At 42.6% G+C, this 14,041-nt stretch overlaps 1 protein-coding gene across 1 annotated transcript; it reads left to right on the forward strand.

Moving 5' to 3' along the window:
- prep (prolyl endopeptidase) lies at window positions 1–13,543 on the forward strand. The gene is made up of 14 exons (XM_084082984.1): window positions 1–178; window positions 1,652–1,726; window positions 2,454–2,587; window positions 2,942–3,072; window positions 3,599–3,808; window positions 4,759–4,880; window positions 5,341–5,446; window positions 5,868–6,059; window positions 6,572–6,769; window positions 7,067–7,170; window positions 8,823–9,054; window positions 10,840–10,971; window positions 11,240–11,396; window positions 12,009–13,543. Exons 1-14 carry the CDS (start codon window positions 38–40, stop codon window positions 12,301–12,303), a joined length of 2,229 nt encoding a protein of 742 aa, XP_083939110.1. The 5' UTR covers window positions 1–37; the 3' UTR covers window positions 12,304–13,543.
- Window positions 13,544–14,041: the final 498 nt, after the last annotated feature.

A 14,041-nucleotide genomic window follows, 5' to 3' on the forward strand; every position in this document is an offset into this window, starting at 1 on the left:
TCAGAGAGCATCTGTTGTCTGCAAGCAGCTCAGGTTGATGTTGTGTAGGATCCACAGAGTCATTTCAAACCCACTATTTACATCCCTGAAAAAACAACCTTTTCTACTGCGAAAAGCACGAGCCCTGACCTCCGACATGTCTTTCCAGTATCCCCAGACCTACCGCGACGAGGCAGTGGTGAGTATTGTTAGCTAAACATTAGCCTGGGGAATGCTAGCCCTGGTCCAGAGCGTTAGCGAGTTCTCTCTGACGCTCTGCCAGGCGCTCTGCTCTGCTCATAGACCGACAATTCCACTGCCGTGCGGGATCTCCGTCTTTAGTAAATATAAACAAAACTATTTTGCCACTCACTGAAGCAAAGGCGGTTTTGTGTTGTTGAAAGTATATTCTCCAGGGTGGGAAGCCTCTCAACACCCCACCTTCTCTCAGTTCTCTGTATAATACACTTTTTGGGCAGAAAAATAAAATATGTCCGCCAGACGTAAATTATTTTATTTACTCCACTGCGCCCTCTACAGACCTGGATAATATAAATTACCATTGACCAGATCTGTAGAGGGCGCAGTGGAGTAAATATTTCTTTCCCCATCTGGTGGACATATTTTATTTTCTGCCCAAAAAATGTATTATACACAGAAGGTGGGGTCCTGAGAGGCCTCCCACCCTGGAGAATAGACTTTCAACAACACAAACCTGCCTTTGTTTCGGTGAATAGCGAAATAGTTTTGTTATTTTTTACTAAAGTTGGAGACCTCGCACGGCAGTGGCATTTTCGGTCTATGAGAATAGCAGCGCGGCTGGCAGAGCGTCAAAGCTAGGGGAATGCTAGCAAGCCGGGATGCTTAATCATCATGCTTTCTCATTCATTGAACTGAACGGCTGCCTGCCTGCTTTGTTAGCGTGCTAGCATGGTTGCCATGTCTGCTTATTATAAGCGACTTGGACTTCTTTTTCTGTCAAGTTGCTTGTAAATATTGTTCAGTTGCGTTTTTTTGGGGTCTTGTTCCTAAAATGTAGTGTAGTTGCTTATTTGGGGCTTGTTTCCTAATGTTGTTTAAACCAGTTGGTTCTGAAACATTTTCAAGACAAGGACCCCCAAATTGATATGTATGTGTCTTCGGACCCCCATCTGAAAATATGTTATGCCAGGGACCCCCATACAAGATATATGGTGTTTCAAAAATATTAAATTTTTTCTTCAATTTTTTTTGCAAATAGCAGATCTGCAAGCCCACAACCAGTCGCATCGTTGTGAGCTTGTATATATAATAATAATAATAATTCAAATAGCCAATTTAAGTTTAAAGGGTGAAGGGCTCGCTTCTTTTGGGCTTGTTTTCATAGACCTGGTTGCTGGTTTCCCTTGCAAAATCTGGCAACACTGCCTGTTAGCTAACGTGGCTAGTTAACGGTCTGTCAACCCAGACTGCTTTTGTTGACATGTTGAATGGAGCTGCTTCTCCTTTGATAACTTTGATAATGACTTGCTCTCCGATTATGTTACTGTTGTGCTGAGTTTACCATCATGCCCTCTTTTCATTGCGTTACACACACACACACACACACACACACACACACACACACACACACACACACACACACACACACACACACACACACAATGTAACGTTTTGTTTTGTTTTGTCCCAGGTGGACGACTATCATGGCAAGAAGATCCCTGATCCCTACAGTTGGCTGGAAGATCCTGACAGTGAGAAGACACAGGTGAAAATCATGTTATTCTACACTACCTTGGAGCAATACATGGCAAAACTCTAACATTTAAATGATAATATAACATGACTGTGTAAAAAATTAAAATAAAATGTTGTACCATTAAATAGGAACTTAAAGTATACGATGTTATGTCCATTGATCCAAGACTGAACACAATCAATTGATTGGTCATTAAAATAAACATGCTCTGAAAATGCACATGGCCGACCCATCTGACCGCTAAAACCATGGCAGTTGAATGGCGTGGTGGTGGTGGTGGTCAGAGTGGTCAGATGGGTGGGCCGCCGACGCTTTTTCATGACACTTTTGACACTTATTTAATTAGGCCGCGGACCCCCATTTGAAAAGATATGCCGTAGGGACTCCCATAAGAGAAGATTTTTTACGGCTCTAGCAGTGATTCTCAACCATTTTAATTTCAAGGACCCCCAGTTTGACATGCATTAGGGCTACGGACCCCCATCTAATGGCATTTCTATTTCTGGGACCCCAATTCATATTGTAAAATCAACGTTAATTTAACAGGTCCATTTGGTTCCATTTGTACACTCTCAGGGTTACAGACCCATAAGGGTCCATTTGGTTCCTATCTATCATTTATCTGGGGACCCCCTGGAACCCCCTCAAGTATCCCTGGGGGTCCCCGAACCCCACTTTGAGAACCAACGGTGTAAAGCATCAGATCTATCTGACATTGAGGGTTCTCTTTCTCCAGGCTTTTGTGAATTCTCAGAACCAGCTGACGTTGCCCTATCTGGAGCGATGTGAGGTACGGGACCTGTTCAAGGAGCGCATGACGGAGCTTTATGATTACCCCAAGTACAGCTGTCCCTTCAAGAGGGGGAGCAGGTGAGACCTGTTGACTTGACTTGAATATTTTAAACCAGGGGTCTTCGTAAAGGGGGTCCGGGATCCCTAGGGGGTCCTCGGAGATACTCCAGGGGGGGCCACCAAATCTTTGTTTGATAGGGACTTTATTTTTACATTTTTACATTAACCACTTGAACCCTCACATCCCTATTCTGGGGGGAACGTTAGTCGAAAATAGCAGATCTACAAGCTAATGACAACTAATCGTCAACATAAAGTTTTTAATCGTGACAGTCCTAGTCAGAGTGAAACGGCCACAAAACAGCTTTGTTTTCTGCGGCCCAGGTTGACACACACACACAGTGGACTCTAGCTCTTGTCCTGTGTTTTCAGGTACTTCCACTTCTACAACACAGGGCTCCAGAACCAGAGTGTGATGTACGTGCAGGAGAGTCTGGACGCACAGCCCACAGTCTTCCTGGACCCAAATACCTTTTCTGAGGATGGGACCGTCGCCCTGCGAGGTAACGACAAAACCCGCTAAGAAAACAACTAACAAAAGAAAAACCTGGGGCAGGTGCTTACTTCCTACAAATGTGAACGTGCCTTCATTGAAAGTTCCATCAACCATTTATAATTGCAGCTGAAAAAGGAGAATTATCAGTGGTTTTCAAGTTAAAAACATTTATAACACATTGTAATGACCTTAAAACTTACAATTTATTTTTTTCAAAATGTCCACTTCAATCAAACTAATCGGATTTATAAAAAATTTATTATAAAAATACAGAAAATAGCAGATCTACAAGCTCCCAAGCTTGAGAAATTGTTGATCGGTAGTTTTTGTGCGACATCGTTGTATGACAAATTATAAAATGGCTAAGTGGTAGTCTGACCAGTATAAAAAATATATATAATTAAGGATGTGTTTTAATTTAATCTTAAAAATGCGCTTTTTTTAACAAATCGAAAAAGTCACCAATAGAATAATCGCAAAGCAAATAGTTGATAGCTGTAACCCTACACCGAAGCTCTTCTTCATTCTACAAGGTTACGCGTTCTCCGAGGACGGGGAGTACCTGGCGTACGGTACGAGTGCCAGCGGTTCAGACTGGGTGGAGATCCGCTTCCTGCGTGTGGATGGGGCCGTGCCCATGGAGGACCACCTGGAGCGGGTGAAGTTCAGCTGCATGTCCTGGACCCACGACGGGAAGGGCCTCTTCTACAACTCCTACCCCGTCCAGGAGGGCAAGAGTGACGGTGAGTAGAGCTGCTCGCAATTATTCAATCGCAGTTATTTGAGATCATCTAAATTGTTTTGAGTAATCGTTTCCATGTTGAAAAATCTTCATACAATTTGTTTCCAAATATAGTGGAAATAGCACATCTACGAGCTCAACACGCAGGCTCATACATACTGTAGATCGACTATTTTAAAACATTTTTGAAAGAATACAATTATTAAAAAATATGTCAGTCATTTCTTTGTAGTATTTGTCATATCTGCCCTGTGCAACTTACAGAAATGTCATTTTTCATTTATATGTTCCAATGTTCAATGCCGAAAAAACGATAAAATCATTTTTGTAATTATTTGTATGACAATTAATTATCAAGTAAAATGTAATGATCGTGACAGCCCTCACTGTCCCATTGTACAGAATGTGACGCATTGTTGTTGCAGATTGTGTCGTTATGCACTTCTGTCAATTCAGCAGTGCTGCCTTTATCACAGTGGCCATGATAGCTTCTGAATAAAGTTAGAACGAATAGTAAATAATTAGTCTTGCGTGGCCAAGCGATCGGAGATCTACTGACTACTGAAATGTTAAATTCAATGAATGGGTTTGAATGGAGGAGAAAACCAGCGCTAACAAACCACCGCTTTGAAAACCGATCCTGATACCATCCAAATATGAAGGGTCGCACTAGAGTCAGTAGGTGGAAATCTCTGATCATCTGGCTATGCAAGACTAGTAAATAATAGTAAAAAAAGAGTCTTGTTGTGTGTGCAGTTTGACCAGTCACGTTCTTTACTTCTTTCCACTTTTTTCATCTCATGACTGACAGATCCTTTTGTCATCCTTTGATGTATTGATTGTTTCTGCAATTCATCCATGCGCTGTAGTTTCCCGACACCCATGCTGATGTGTTAGATTGCCACAAGGGGGCAGCAATGAAACTGGCTCTGTCACTGTCTTCTTTCTCAGGCACTGAGACTTCCACAAACCTGGACCAGAAGCTCTACTTCCACGCCCTGGGCACTCCCCAGTCTCAAGACTGCCTGTGTGCAGAGTTCCCAGAAAACCCCAAGTGGATGAGTGGAGCTGAGGTACGGTGGCAGCACGGCCCGGAAATGGCCCATCTATAAGCTCACAACACATTTGTCGATTAAAATTAGATAATAGATTAGTCGATAAATTCCTGTGACTATTTGACTAAGAATGTTTTTAGTTGAGGATAACGATAACATTTTTAAATTATTCTTATTTCTTTATTTAAAAAATAGCAACAAAAATAGCTGATCTACAAGCTCAGAACGCATCGCAATGTGTCATGCTGTGAGCTAGCAGATTGGCTATTTTTGCCATTTGTCATACAACGAAGTATATAGGGCCGATCTACAAGCTCACAACGCGTTGCAATGCATTGTGCACTTGTAGATCAGCTATTTCTGGTGGAGATTTGGTGTAGCGGACCAAGTATAGAGCCCTGTGGGACCCCAGTCCACTAAGTATATAGGGTGTGTGATCCATAATGTGTGTTCAACAGTTTGTATTTGTTGGTTGCAGGTCTCTGATGATGGGCGCTATGTGCTGCTGTCCATCAGGGAGGGCTGTGACCCTGTCAACAGACTGTGGTACTGTGACCTCCAAACCACCCCACAGGGCATCACAGGTATGCTTCAACCTTTTGAATTTCAAGGACCCCCAGTTTGATATGCATTAGGCCACATATCCCTATTTTATACCTTTTTTTTACATCTCTGGGACCCCAATCTACACCATGAAACCATCAATGTTAATTTAACTCTGAGAGTGTACAAATAAAGCCAAATCCATTTGGTTCCATTTGTCTCAGTCTCCAAAATCTGGATCGGCCGCTCAGATCCAAAAATCGCTCATCGGGCTCTATTTGCAACTTGTGTCTGCTATAACCTCACCAACCCAGTCCTAACCTCCTTCAAATGGTGCCAATTGCATTCATGATCATCTTTGTTTAGAGACATCACTGTAGTTCACGCTTACCATTGAAGTGAAATGATCTGTCTAGTTTTTGTATGTTTGGGGTTGGATGTCATTTCTCATGTCGTCACCAGGGCTTTTGCCGTGGGTGAAACTGATCGACAACTTTGACGCCGAGTACGAGTATGTGACCAACGAGGGCACACTGTTCAGCTTCAAGACCAACCTAGACGCGCCGCGCTACAGGCTCATCAACATAGACTTTGCCTCCCCGGCTCAGTGCAACTGGAAGGAGCTCATCCCCCAACATGACAAGGACGTCATCGGTAGGAGGCACTAGACACTGTAATGGAGAATTCAATAATGAGTTTATTGTTCACACAAGATGGAATTTACCTTCACACTGTGACGCAGAACAGATGTGACTGCATGAAAATAATTAATGCGTGCGAAATACTTACTTTATTCTAGGGCAAATAGTGAAAATAGCCGATCAGATCTGCAAGCTCACAACAGGCCACAGCATGTTTTGAATGTTTTTACAATGCCCAAAATTGAGACACCAGGGTTAATATTGGTAACATCAATATCTGTAGCCCTTTTTAGACACTTTTTAGCTTACTAGTACAGAATGTGTGATTCGATTGATTCTAAGGATTTCATATAAAGTTCCTGACTGTGTCTACCCAGTAAAATCCTCAAAGTTAATTTAACTTGGTGTAAAAATGTACTCACACAAACCTGTAGGATCCGGAGATAGATTAACACTACCACTGCTATCCTGGAACTCCACTAACATTTTGAGTCTTTAACGATCATGCATCCATCTCCCCTGCAGTGTTCGCCACCTGTACGTATTCCAGCTACCTGTTTGTGTGTTTCCTCCACGACGTGAAGAACATCCTGAAGATGTACAGGTTGGGCACCGGCGAGGAGCTGAGGACCTTCCCCCTGGACGTGGGCTCTGTGGTGGGCTTCACCGGCCGCAAGAGGGACTCTGAAATCTTCTACTATTTCACCTCCTTCCTCTCCCCAGGTATTTGTGTGTGTATATGTGTGTGTGTGTGTGTGTGTGTGTATGTATAGAGGCACCGCAGAGACTAAATGTAGAACAATATAACATTCAAAGAAAATATTGCACATCCTCTGTTTTTTGGTGCTGAGCCAAACTGAAAAAGCAATCATGAAAACAAGAGGGGGGCTCGCAACTCACTTTTCAATGCTCCAATTCTTATTCATAGCAGAACGTTATAACACGACGTTCCGACCTTGCAAGAGGTTTCTGCCCGACAACAACCGAAATGCAAGTTCATTTGTCTTGTCTCCCTTCCAGCAATCATCTACCATTGTGACCTGACCAAGGATCCCATGCAGCCCAGTATCTTCAGGGAGGTCACTGTCAAAGGCTTCGATCCCTCTGACTACCAGACCACCCAGGTAGCTACATTTCTCTCTCTGCCCCCCCCCCCCCCACCTCCCCCCTTTTTTCTTTTTCTTTTTACTTTGCATTGCCTCTTAGCTGTTATTGTAGTTGATCATAAGTCACTCTTACATTATACGATATACATTAAGTTATTTGGAAGAATCAGCTAAGAAATAGCGCAGGCCCAAGAAGTTTTGGACTGCTGATATTGTATAAATAAATTGGGTTGAACTCATTATATGACTAAGGCCTCTGTACATTTCCCAAAATTGGATTACGCTGGCTAGTCTTTTTCATCTGACAGAGGCTCCAATGCAAGAGAAGTAGATTAGGTAGATTAGTCCAACCAAAGTAAAAGCATACACATTGACAGAAGTGGGTAATAATGCATTAGATTTGGCATCCATTGTGCAATTCTCGTGTTATTTGATACACTCGTTGTACCTTGTCAGCTCCATGCACATTGCATTTTGCTTCGCGCCGCCGCTTTTGTTCACTTCCTTCACCGATCAAATTGCCATTTGAAAGAGCCTTCGGGTCATATGGGTCACAGACTACAAGTTTGAGACTGTTCGGTTGGACGCCGACCGAGTTCCGCCCGGGACTGTCAGACACACAGACACAGGTTTTGTGAATTCATCGAAAAAGTTGTGAGAGAGAGTATATTTGTGAAGAAGAAATGCTACTTTTACAGCATTACATTCTGCTCATTACATTTTTTTTACCCATTTTTTGAATCTGTTCTGTCAGAGAGACTTCCGCCTAAGTCCCTGTCACATGACTCAGTTTTACCAGTCAAACAGTCCGGCAGTCACATGACAACACACAAAATCTCTTCGGTGGTCACACACACACGTGGACATTTCATTCTACAAGAACTCAACTTCGAACTTGACCCAATCCTGGTCAAGGCACCAATGTAGCACCCGAGGTTCGAAACAACGAGTTTGCACATCTACTGCTTATGCTAAGAGGAAATCCCGCTTGGCCAGGGCAGATATATCAGGCCTTTGGGCTTCAGGCTGGCTACTCTACTACACATATGCATGCATGTGTGTGTGTGCAAATTACCGGATACAGTAAATGGAAACCAGGCTACAGGTACTGCAGAAAGCCTGGTGGTGACGCAAGGCTATATGACACCTTTTGCTGTTACAGTTTGTCATTGTGATTTAGATGATTTAAAGGCTGTTTAACCTTTTACTCAAGAAGCACCATTTGTTTTCCTTCGTATTAATTGTGTTACTGTTGCTTTGGTAATGCATACAGCTATTTTACAAAAGGAGAAGATGCATTCAAATACATCTAAGCCAACTCATTGTAAAAAGTTAAATGGCACACACGCACACTTAATAATTTACCTCCATGTGAACAGTTTCGAAATTAATGTAATATAGCCTATGATTATAGAAATGGGGCATATTTGCATAGTATTTTCACTAAATACTTTTATTACTCTTAAGAATGACTATCACTTCTACTTCTAGTCATTATTTTAAAGTATACCTTTTCTTACAGTACAGTAAGTACAGTTTTTAGTGGGTAGAGGCTACTCTACCCACCACCTCTGCACATTGAAGCCTCACACTAGTATCATTCTGGAATTATGGCTGATTGCCATGCTAGTTTTAATGGTCATATTTTCCCCACCTCCCCACCCCACCAGGTCTTCTACCCCAGTAAAGACGGCACAGAGATCCCCATGTTCATCGTCCACAAGAAGGGCATCACGCTGGACGGCTCCCACCCGGCGTTCTTGTACGGCTATGGGGGCTTTAACATCTCCATCACACCCAGCTACAGCGTGTCACGTCTCATCTTTGTGCGACATCTGGGGGGAGTGCTAGCCGTCGCCAACATCCGGGGAGGAGGGGAGTATGGGGAGACCTGGCACAAAGGTGAGATCAAAACAAAATAGTGACTCTGTGTGCCTATGTGTAGCTAAAAACGTTGGTGTATTATATGTTCAGACGCACAGTGTGCCACCCAGCATATAATCACATAATAAACTCTAGTGGACCCATCAGAAGTCATTTGACAGTCTGGTAACGATCTGATAAAGCTGACAAATCCGGGTTGGGTACGACGAGTTGCGTTTCTTTCTCCTGCCTTTTTAACTGTGTTTTCCAAATGGCAAACATGTTATCATAATTATTTTTGGTGCATTGTGGAATGCACTGTAAAGCCCTTTACCTCTGGACGAAGAAAAGAAAAACACATGTACACCCACTAATATCTGGCATTTAGCTTTAGTGGGAAAGGTTACAATCTGCATTCATTCCAAGGACAAATTGACTTAGTATTGTGTTAAAGTAGACATACCTCTGTGTTGTTAAACTAGTATCACTGCATAGTGACTATTGTGAAACCTGTCATACTGTGAAGTGAAGCATTAGTGAAAGCGCAAGAGGAATACCAGATTGACAACATGTTGGTATGAGTCCTGTATTACTTTAGTCTGCAGTTCATTTCAAACAGTTCACAATTTGAGAATGGCATCCTTTCTGTTAATTTGTAGATGGCATTTAGGTTACAGAAGCAGAACATTTTCAAAGAATGTGGATGGCTGGCTGCACGCCAATTAGCCTCTGACAGAGGGATAGACTTAAAACATAATTTATTCATTATTCCAGTCACCCTCAGCCAGAGAGCACAAAGTCTTTCTGTGTCTAAAACAGTGGTTCTCAACCTTTTCTGGATCAAGTGGTCAGATTGATGGGCCGTGTGACTTTTCAGAGCATGTTTATTTTAACACATGCACTGCCTGAATTATTTCAGATGTTTTGCTGTTTTATGCCATGAGATTGTTCATTGAAAAAAAAAAGTACTCAGGAGCGGAGATGCAGCATTTTTAAGTTTTACGTTAACAAGGAAGTGGATGGGAGTCTAGATCTTCGAAAAATCATATCTCCTTGGTCTTTGGGTCAAATGAAAAAAAAAAAAAAAAAAGTTAACTCGCTCTAGGCAATCAAGTGATGGATTCTAAAAACGAGTTAACTGGTTCTAGGCAATCAATGTGTTAATGATCAATCAATCAATTTTGTTCCGGCTATGATCAATGCAACTAACGTAGTATACTTTAAGTTAGCTTATTTATCTGTGTCACAATGAAACTTTTTTTCAATGTTTTAAAGAAAAAATACCATGAAATGCTTTTAACACATCATTTTGATTTTGTTTAATTTTTTAATATTAAAGTGGCACTATGTAACTTTTTTACCGAATAAAATGTAATTTTGTCCAATCTGTATTTGTACATTATATGTTAATACAATATAACTTATATATTTGGGGTAGTTGTATTTTATCTCCCTGCTCTTCTATTGAGACATTTAGATTGTGTGAAAGGTTATCTCACCTAGACACAGGATCTGACACGAATTCTGACCTGATGGTCAATATTCAATTCATCCCCTAAGCAAGCAGGTTACCTCAATGCTATTACCTCAATGGTAAAAATGTCAGCACTTGCGCAGGAAACTAAGTTCGAATTAGAATTAATTACCGGTACATTAATGTTACATAGTGCAGCTGTAATGTTATTTTGTCATTCAAATCTTAGATTTTTGGGGGCCCAGTTGCAATACCCTCGCAGCCCACCAGTGAATCGCTGGTCTAAAATACCACAGGCAAACCCCCTTCATTTCAAGTATTTCTTACTCTCCCTGTGTGTTTCATTACAGCTGGCATGTTGGCCAACAAGCAGAACTGTTTCACTGACTTCCAGTGTGCGGCTGAGTATCTCATCACGTCGGGCTACACCGCTCCCTCTAAACTCACCATCAACGGCGGCTCCAACGGCGGCCTACTCGTAGGTATGTATGGTTATGTCGTATTGGTTTTTAAATTCGAGACGCAACCTTTTGAGAATGCAGTTTGTGCCAGAGTGGTGCTATTCAGATGAAAGCAATGGACGAAGGCATTCCAGAGAGCCCCACCTCTACACCATTAACTAAATAGAATGCTCAATCAAGAACCATTTTAATTTGCCAAAATTGTCATAAATGACTGCACAGTTGCAATACTCTATGTGTGTGTGTGTGTGTGTGTGTGTGTGTGTGTGTGTGTGTGTGTGTGTGTCAGCGGCATGTGTGAACCAGCGTCCAGAGCTGTTTGGCTGTGCTGTAGCTCAGGTGGGGGTCATGGACATGCTGAAATTCCACAAGTTCACAATAGGACACGCTTGGACGACGGATTTCGGCTGCTCGGAAATCAAAGACCAATTCAACTGGCTTATCAAGTAGGTGCTTGCTCAGCATGATGTGTATACATTCCCATTAGAAGCATTTGTAATTCCTCTAACAATATGCTTGTTTGCAGTCAATTTGCGTTTATTTCCACATCCATTACTTCTTCGCATTGCAAGGTCAAATTACAATACTACTATATTATACCAAAGTCACAACACTATACATTAAAGGAGCAGCTCACCCAATAAATGACTTATTTTCTATCGATTACACACCCCATGAAGCAATGAATTCATGGGTTTTCTTTTTTTTTTCTCGCATTCCTAAGCCAAAACATTTATAACCGGCGGTCTCTCCGGTAGGAGACACAAAGGAGACTCTTTTTGTCTCTTACCGGAGAGACCGCTGGTTATCAATTAATTATTAGACTATCTAGTAACTCTAGATTTTTGGGGAATTTCCTTTTTTTTGGGGTACTTAATCATATTTTCCATTTATATTAAACAACAGAAGCAGTGTTTTCTCGTGGCCCACTCCTGCTGAATAGAGGAAGCACTGTACTGTGCACAGTTCCTATTTATTACATAGACTCCTGAAGGGCTAATTGTGCTATTTCTATCTCTAACCCCCCCACCCCCCCGCTCCTCCCCCTCTTCTCCCAGATACTCTCCGCTCCATAACATCTGCGTGCCAGAGGGCGACGGGGTCCAGTACCCCGCCGTGCTGCTGCTGACGGGGGACCACGACGACCGCGTGGTGCCCCTGCACTCGCTCAAGTACATCGCCACGCTGCAGCACATCGTGGGCCGCTGCCCCAAGCAGACCAACCCGCTGTTCATCCACGTGGACACCAAATCAGGCCACGGCGCCGGCAAGCCCACCAGCAAGGTCATCCAGGAGGTGGCCGACACCTATGCCTTCATCGCCCGCTGCCTCAACATCTCCTGGGTCAAATAGCCCGGCGTCCTCCACTCCTCCACACCTCCTATATTACGTTGCTGTTGGGCAGAAATCTCGTATCTCCATATTCTAACTTTTTGTGTTTTTTCGTAAATTAACGCCCTACTTGATCATACTGCAGCGTCACAAAAAGTATCAAAAATAACAGATATACAAGCTCGAAACGCAGCTCGAAACGACGCGTTTTCAGCTTGTAGATCTGCTATGTTTGCCATTTTTGAATTTGAATCCTGTAAATTAACAGTTTTGGACATATGAGGTTTCCACCCGACAGAGACGATAGGCTCCCCCCCCCGTCCCTGCCACGCTTCACCTCATTTATTTTATTTCATGGTCACGTTATTTTATTGTCAAATGTTCACATCCTCTCTCTCTCATCCTCGGCCCAGATCTTTGTTTTCTTTTCCCATACCTTTTTGGCATTCCTCATGGTCTTTCACCTCTGACTCAGTTCCTGCCTCTCCACTCTCTCCCCAAAATAAATCCTCTCGGCCCCCTGTTATGGACATGTAATCCCATCAGGTTGGCAGGATCTCCTCGGCAGCACTTTCACATGCGTCTAAGTCTAAGCCAACAACACGCAGCACTTGGAGCTTAAACCACACACTCACTTTTGTTTTCGTGTCATGTTTGTAGTTCTAATTAGTTACATGAAAACTACACTATCAGCGAGGTGTTGTTTTTTCTTCTTTTTGTATATAGGCAGTATAGGCAGGGCTCTTTCAGTTACTGAAATGACCCAGTCAGCCATTATAGTCATGAGGTCCAAGTGGCAAAGGTCAGTGGAAGGTCATCATAAGGGGCTACATTGGAGCGTTAAAGCCTCCTCCGGTGCCCCCAGACCCCACCCACACATAGACTATTTATTTATCAGTGGAGCACATCATAGAGGCTCACAGTTTGTATGATTTCAGCATGTCAAATTTTAATTGAATACACTATTGTACAAATAATTCTGCAAGTCAGCAGTGTTATTAATGACATTGGGTTACTTTTGGTGAGTATGTATTTGTGTGAGCACGTGTATGTGTGTGAGAGAAAGAGAGAGTGTGTGAGAGAGAAAGAGAGAGTGCGTGTGTGAGAAAGAGAGAGTGTGTGTGCGAGTGAGTGATCTCCACATCTTTCAGACTGATGTTGATTTCTACCTCTTGATGTGTGCTGATTGTCTACCTTTAAAGGGAACACAATGGCTACAATGCTATAACTTCAATAAACTTCTTTTTTTTGGAACAGTGAACTTGTCACAACCATTTGTTGTTCCAGGAAGACAGATTTTTGAAGTGAAGTTCCCAAATGAGAATGTCCGCCATTTTGAAAGTGAACATCATAAAATGATTGATAACGTAACGTTCTAGAGCACCTTTTATCCGAATCGCTTTACAATGTGCATAACATTCACCCACTGACGGCAGAGGAAACCTATGCAAGGCACTAACCTGCTCGTCAGCGGCAGTTGTGGGTTTAATGTCCTTACTTTGCAGGGGGAGCCGAGAATTGAATCAGGAACCTTCCGAAATCCAAGTGGCCGCTCTACCTCCTGAGCCACTGTCGCCTCCATCAAAATAAAAATACACTTTATAAAGGGTAAGTGAACTTGCTTCTTACATGACTGCAGCGTCATACTCCCCTAATGCAGTGGTTCTCAACCTTTTCAGGCCGTGACCCCCCAAAATAATCATATTTGAGCTGAGGACCCCCCAGATAAATATTGTGGAAATGGCAGATTCTCTATTCT

This window comes from Gymnoscopelus microlampas (assembly GCF_963454915.1).
Source record: "Gymnoscopelus microlampas genome assembly, chromosome: 16".
NCBI lineage: Eukaryota > Metazoa > Chordata > Actinopteri > Myctophiformes > Myctophidae > Gymnoscopelus > Gymnoscopelus microlampas.

Excerpts from the sequence above, each read along its gene's own strand:
- prep (XM_084082984.1), top strand. The coding sequence starts at position 38 with ATGTTGTGTAGGATCCACAGAGTCATTTCAAACCCACTATTTACATCC. Across the intron at positions 3,809-4,758 it reads CCAGGAGGGCAAGAGTGACG|GCACTGAGACTTCCACAAAC; the intron begins GTGAGTAGAGCT and ends CTTCTTTCTCAG. Across the intron at positions 9,055-10,839 it reads TGGGGAGACCTGGCACAAAG|CTGGCATGTTGGCCAACAAG; the intron begins GTGAGATCAAAA and ends GTTTCATTACAG.